The following is a 7154-nucleotide window of genomic DNA, read 5'->3' on the forward strand; positions in this document are numbered from 1 at the left end:
TTTAAACTTGCAGAATAACATATTTGGAAACACATTTCATTGCTTATATAGAATATATGTGTTTTTAACAATCTGATACAATCGTTACTCTGCTATTTTGCAGCAGATGCACATGAACATTGCATTAGAAAACAGCCCCATTATGGAACTCAGCATTCAGCAGTACTGTCCTTCCTTAACCTTTTGGTACATTTAGATCGTAACTTCACTTTAACTTGTTCGAAACATAATCTCTTCAGTATCGCGATAATGGTACTATAGTTCAGAAAACTGAAAAAAATGTATTTGCATATGTTTAATTCAGATAAACATGAGCTGCCCCCCGCCCCCTTTCTTTTGCATGTATCATTTTTTTCAACCACTATTATTTGCTTCAATTTGAGCACATCCATAGTTAGTTAAACAGTAAGGAACATTCAGAGAATTCAATACAGTTGCAAAGATATTGGCAGCATAATTTCTGCCAACGAAAAGGACCAAGGAAATTGTAACTGTTTAAGCATCTAAGTTTAACTTATAGCTACACAAGGATGACCTCACAGTTTCCCACATTGTAAACTGTGAGGGTTAATGCTCTGATCAAGTATCATGAAAAAGAAGCCACAAGTGTGCAAACAATCAGCTAGCAGCAGTTTGAACAGAGTTGTTGAAATTTTGCTTATGCAAATGTCACATGCTAAGGAATCTGTACAATATTTACCGTAAATCAATAAACACTCAGTTGGCCAACTTAGTCTACATCCGACAACTTATTAGAATCCAAAAGCTTTGGACATAAAAAAAAAGAGCGGAGGAAGGAGTACCGCGAGAGGCGCTCTTTCAGATCTTCATGCCTTTTGAGAACATTTAACACTGCAAAAATAAAAGGGCAAATACGGGTAAGATAGTAGGGCAAGATGCTTCGTAGAATCGATAAACATGTGGGTAAGGGGCACAAGGTTCCTTGAGAGTAGAGATATTAACAGTTACAACTACTGAAGAGAAAGGTTACTACGCCGTGCACGTGTGGTCTCGAGTTTTGTCGCGTCTTCGTCTCTTGCATAAGTCTGCAGTTAATGGAAAGACAAGGGGAAGGTAATTAACATCAGCCAAAAGAGATACGCCGAAGATTTACAACACCAATCCATATGTGTATGTAAATGATGGTATACCAGTTCTGATAGTGAGTGCTGCCGCCTCCTCAGCTGCTCCCCATGCTGCAAAATACAAGGAGGTTAAACTGAAAGAATTGTGAAAGAAATTTGAGTTCCTGGTGTATTAATTCAGCTAGATTAGACAATGTAAATGCAGCAACAAGCAGTGTTGAATGGCGAGAGGCAGGTAGGTAGGTTTCCGGCCGGCGGGCCGTACCTCCGTCGGGGAGCTGAGGGCCAGCGTGACGGAGAGGTCCATCCGGTCCGGGGCCAGACAGGGGCGGCGGATCTAGATGGGCCCACCGACGGACGGGCCGGAGGCAGCAGGGGCGCGGCGGGGTAGAACGGGGACGGGCGACGGCGGCCACGCGCGCGAGGCGCGGGGGAGCTGGGCCGTCGGCGGCGACGCTGGCTGCGGCGCGGCGGCACAGCGGTGGCGGACCTGCAGCTGGAGGAGAGATTTTAGGACGGGAATTTGTGGGATTATTAGGGCTTGGAGGCCGCGTTGTGGTCCACATACCCGTCGGGCGCCGCGGGAGAGATGGTCGGCCGCCGGGGTGAAGACGGTGGACGGGGGTTGAGATGGGGAATCGGCCGTCGGGGCGTCGCCGGTGGCCGCCGTTGAGGTGGTGAGCGCCGCCGGGGATGAGAGAGGGGCAGGCAGATTCAGCTACAGAGAGACTCAGTGTTATGATACGAGATGGGCCAAGTCGGGAGCTCCTCCTCCTAATGGGCCTAACTCGCTTGGAAAGAAAATTGCATCGGCCCAGTAATCTCGCTCGCTCGCCCGCTCGGCCCTTCTTGTGTCCGTCCGTTGGCCGGCCCTTCCGTCTAAAGGAAGAAAATCCGGATGGCATTTTCTGTTTGTTTCTTGCGAAATTGGCTGGCTTTTTTTTGTTGATTTTTGGGGAAAATTGGAGAAACAAAAAGATATTCACGGACTCTAAAATGCTTGTGGGTTTGAAAATGCCCAGGAGTTCTGAAAATGTTTGCCAACCTGAAAATAAAATTTGTGAATTCGAACCAATGTTTCCGAATTTGAAAAAAGTTTAAGAGTTTAAGCAATTAGAGCAACTCCAACGGGCCGACCCTAACAGACGGCGAATTTGTCCGCTTTTTGTCGGTTTGGGACGGCTACCCGCCCGGTGTCCGCCCTGTTTTAGATTTGGGTCGGTAGTGCGCCGAACGCGTCGGCCCATTTCATGTCCGCAAATCAACATTTAAAAAAAAAGGCCCGCGGCCGATCATGCCAACGCCCATGTCTCATGCCGGCGCCATGTCAACGTCGGCATACAATGCGGGCTTCAAAAAATAACACCACAGTTCATGCCGACGCACTCGCCAGTCGGCCGGCACACATGCCAGCACACAAAAAACGATGAGACTTGAGTTCGACCACGCCATCACGCCCCGTGGTCATGCCAACACACCTGTCGGCATACAAAAAAGATGTCGCTCACCGCCATAGATCACTCGTCGTTGAACTTGAGCATGTCAGCCTGCATCTTGTCGAACCACGGTCTCTTTCTTGGTGACACGGTGTTGAGATCCACCTTCATGATCTCGCCCCCCCCCCTCCCGGTCATCATGCTCGCGAGAACCACTTCTTTCGCCTTGGTCTTGGCGTTGGCGGCCTCGATCTCTAGCATCTTGGCTTGCTTCTCCGCCTCCATGTCAAGCCTCCTCCTTTGGATCTCCATGAAAGGGTTCATTTGCTCTTTCCCTTTCTTGTCGGCGCTTCTCCTCCCTTGAGTCCTTCTTGGTGATCATGTCCTCCACGGTTGCAATCAAGGCAATCAATGCCGCATCCCGCTTGTCCTCCTTCTTGGAGTTGGTCTTCCCCCGCGGCTGAGCCTTCTCGCCGTCCCCAACCTCCTCCAGGACTTGCTTCCCACCACGCGACTTGAGGGTGGCATATTGCGCCTTGAACTTCTCCTCGTCTTTGATCACCCTAAAGCAATGGGAGCACTTGCCATTGTGTTGGACCTTGAATGCCTCCAAAGCTTGAAATACCTACAAATGTATTTCATGCAAGCATATTGGCAAAATGGTATGCAAACGAACACGCAAACATAAACTTGATGACACAAAAAGAGGGCGGCTTGCTAGCATACCATGTCTTGCATGCCGATGCCGCTCACGGGGCGTGCCTTGACACTCTCAAGAGTGGCACAAAACTTGTTGCACTCTTGTTGGATGGCCCTCCATCATTTCAAAATGGACACTCACCCGCGCGCACTTACTATTTGGTACGGCGGAAACTTATTGCGGTCATGGAACTCACGGTGGACATGAATCCAAAAGGTTGAATGCTTTTGTTCGGCGCCCGTCTTGGGGTCTTGCCCAATGTGTCTCCAACACTCGCAAAGAAGCTTGTCCTCGACCGCCGTGTATGCCTTGGTCCGCTTGCTCTTGCGCTTCGGCCTCGGCCTGGCGCTTGGTTGGCGAGCTCATCCTCGAACAAAGGCCCCCCTTCGATTCGCACTCGTCCTCTTCCTCTAGCATGTAGTCCTCCGGAAACTCATAGTCGAGAGGGAAGTTGTCCAGGTCCACGCCGACCTGATCGCGCATGAAGACTGCCCGATCTTCATTGTAGCCAGCGGACCGCGTGAACGCCCCTTGGCCATCCTGGCTTTGTGTCTCGTCGGGATCGAAGCCAGTGGCCTGCGCACCACCCTCGAAGATCATGTTCTGCATGTAGTCGTCGTCGCCGGCGGCCGGCATTCCGTCGAACAGGTTGTGTGCTCTTGGCAACTGGTCGGCTGGTGTCTGTCGCGCGCATTTCCTCGCACCTCCGGCTGACAAGCCAGCAGCCACCGGTGTGGCGTTGAGGTCGATGGGCGCGGGCGCGGGCGTGGAAGGAGCGACCACACTCACCTCGGGCGAGCACTCCCCCGAGAGGCGGGAGGCCTGCGGGTAGACGTGGAAGCCGGGCACCGGGGTGCAAGCCGACGCGCAGGGTGAGTCAGGCAGCATCGTCCGAGGGAAGGCGGATGAGCCGGTGCAGACCACGGCGGCCACGGCGGCATTGACGAGGCCATGCTGGCTAGGGTTTAACCCCATCATGTAGAGCGCCTCCCCCGTTGCCGCCGCAACGCGAGCGTTGGTGACCTGCTGCTACGCGGCGGCGGCGGCTGCCGCGATGGCTTCATCCCTCGCGTTCGCCGCGTGCCTTCGGTCCTTCCTCTTGGCCGACTCCTTTGCCCGCTGTTATGGCGTAGCACCTTCTTCGGCTTCGGCGCGGCGGCCTTGTAGGGGGTGCGAGGCTTGCCTTTGCCGGACGAGGCGAGGGAGGCGAGGCCGGCGGCGGTGTCGAGGTCGAGGTCGTCGTCCATGGCGGGTGTAGGGCGGGAGCGCGCGCGGGCGGGAGGGTTTTTTTGGGGGAAATTGAGGGAAATGATGGTGGCTTCCACCGATCAGCGGGCCCGTGGAAAGGAGTAGGCGCGTGCGTCCGTCTCGTGTCCGTGCCGACGCAAATCCGGCTCAAAATTGGGTCGGGAGTGGGTCGGCAGGCGGACGCGCGTCCGTTTGGGTCGGCGCATTGGGCCGACTTTTGTGTTCGTGCCCACCCATACAGACGCCAGCGGACGAAATGGGTCGCCCTGTTGGAGTTGCTCTTATGACTTTGAAAACAAAAATATTAGGAGGGGCTGCTACGCATCGGTCGGCGGATCTTTTAAAAGTCGTCGAAACTAACGCAATCTAACGGGTGAACGTATTTCCCTATTTCGCAACAGAGATCTTCTTGCAGAAAATTTTGCAACATCGGTTGTGTTGCATTTTTTTGGCAACACATGCCTTGTTGTAGATTTTTTTTTCAACAGACATCTTGTTGCAGATTTTTTTTTTCAACAGAGTTTTGTTGTAGATTTTTTTGTTGCAACATAAGTGATGTTGTAAAAATTTTATTTGCAGTCTTCACTTTTGCAACATAGGTATTGTTGCGGAAAGAACTTTTGAAACATATGTGATGTTGTAGAAAAACTTTCTGACAACGCTACAATCCAAATTCCAACCTGCACTGCCCAACATAAAAGACGTGATCAGTGTCATCGCACGGCACAGCGCATGGTGGACGAATACATAAATCGGCCGGTTGTTCGGAAGCTTTTCCCAATTTTGAAGGCACTGCCCAACACAAAGAGTGGCACTCATAATCTTTAATTTTAATCTTAATAGTAGGTTTCCACTCATCATAAAGTTTTCTAGGGATAGAAACTTCCAACTCAAGCTTTTCTTCAAAAGATTGCATCATAGAAACAATGACATGTTTAGTAAAAGCCTTGTTTTGATTATAAGCATGAGGAGAATTCAACATGGATTGCAACAAGGAAATACAATCTATTAAAGAACCATTCTCATAATTAATTCCTTGAAATCCAAAAGAGTGGGTTCATCGCTACTTTATCAATTTTAGCATCAAGATCTAAAAACTCAGAATCATTGGGATGCCTTTTAACTAAAGTTGACTCATCTCCAATCTCATCTTTATCAAGATTTATATTGGAAAACAAATATTCAAGATGAGTCACACCAATCACTTTAAGATCATCATCATTATTTTCATGAAAACTAGAAGAACACGCTTTTATAAACCTATCCTTTTTAGCACGAATCTTAGTGGTTTTTTCTTTGCACTCATCAATGGAAATTCTCATGGCTTTGAGAGACTCATTGATATCATGCTTAGGTGGAACAGATATAAGTTTCAAAGAATCAACATCAACATAAATTCTATTCATGCTCCTAGCCAATTCATCAATCTTGAGAAAAAAAATCAATCAAAGCATTGAAAAAAAATTGTAAAGTCATAAATTCTTTAACACTAATATCAAAATCAGAGGGCATCTTATTAAAATTTCCATAAGAATTGTTGTAGGAATTACCATAATTATTAGAGGAATTACTAGGAAAAGGCCTAGGATTAAAATTACCTCTCTACGCGTTATTACCAAAATTGTTCCTACCAACAAAATTCACATCCATAGATTCATTATTATTATCAATCAAATGGACAAAGGCATATCATTAGGATCAATAGAAGCACTCCTACTACCAAACAATTTCATAAGTTCATCCATCTTTCCACTAAAAACATTAATCTCTTGAATTGCATGCACTTTTTTTACTAGTAGATCTTTCAGTGTGCCATTGAGAATAATTAGCCATAATATTATCTAGGAGTTTACTAGCTTCTCCTAAAGTAATTTCCATAAAAGTGCCTCCCGCGGCTGAATCTAAAAGATTTCTAGAAGAAAAATTCAATCCAGCATATTTTTTTTGTATAATCTTCCACAAATTCAAACCATGAGGAGGGCAAGTTCTTATCATCAATTTCATCCTCTCCCAAGACTGTGCAACATGTTCATGATCAAGTTGCTTAAAATTCATAATATCATTCCTAAGGAAGTGATCTTAGCAGGAGGAAAATACTTAGAGATGAAAGCATCTTTACACTTGTTCCACGAATTAATACTGTTTTTAGGCAAAGATGAAAACCAAGTTTTAGCACGATCTCTAAGTGAAAACGGCAATAGCTTCAATTTAAAATTTTCATTATCCACATATTTATTCTTTTGCATATCACAGAAATCAACGAAATTGTTTAGATGGGATGCGACATCTTCACTAGGAAGGCTGAAAAATTCATCTTTCATAAGAAGATTCAGCAAAGCGGCATTAATTTCACAAGATTCCGCACTAGTGGTGGGGACAATCGGAGTACTAATAAAATCATTATTATTGGTGTTGGAAAAGTCACACAATTTGGTATTCTCTTGAGTCATTGTGGCAAAGCAAGCAATCCAACACACAAGCACATAAAAAGCAAGCGAAGAAGACGAACAGAAGAGGGGCGAAGAAAAGGAGAAACTTTTTGAAAATTGTTTTAGAAGTCGGGGAGAGGAAAATGAGAGGCAAATGGCAAATAATGTAATGCAAGAGATGAGAGTTTATGATGGGTACTTGGTATGGCTTGACTTGGCGTAGATCTCCCCAGCAACGGCGCCAGAAATTCTTCCT

General features: G+C 47.1%; 1 protein-coding gene across 6 annotated transcripts in view; it reads right to left on the minus strand.

Annotated features, from left to right (window-relative positions):
• The window catches only part of LOC123133146 (uncharacterized), a 6648-nt gene extending 4855 nt beyond the window's left edge, over positions 1 to 1793 (minus strand). For 2 of the 6 annotated variants that reach the window (XM_044552680.1, XM_044552684.1), the window contains exons 1-5: positions 1654 to 1793; positions 1351 to 1581; positions 1152 to 1196; positions 995 to 1046; positions 804 to 852 (exon numbers count right to left, since the gene is read on the minus strand). In XM_044552680.1, the coding sequence (XP_044408615.1) occupies positions 804 to 852; positions 995 to 1046; positions 1152 to 1196; positions 1351 to 1392 (188 nt within the window). In that variant the 5' untranslated portion in view covers positions 1393 to 1581; positions 1654 to 1793. Of the gene's footprint in view, positions 1 to 803; positions 853 to 963; positions 1047 to 1151; positions 1197 to 1350; positions 1582 to 1653 lie in introns of those variants that run through there. The other 4 variants (XM_044552679.1, XM_044552678.1, XM_044552682.1 and 1 more) reach the window with 4 other exon arrangements.
• Between the last annotated feature and the right edge of the window lie 5361 nt (positions 1794 to 7154).

The sequence above is a fragment of the Triticum aestivum genome, chromosome 6B, assembly GCF_018294505.1.
Source record: "Triticum aestivum cultivar Chinese Spring chromosome 6B, IWGSC CS RefSeq v2.1, whole genome shotgun sequence".
Lineage (NCBI taxonomy): Eukaryota > Viridiplantae > Streptophyta > Magnoliopsida > Poales > Poaceae > Triticum > Triticum aestivum.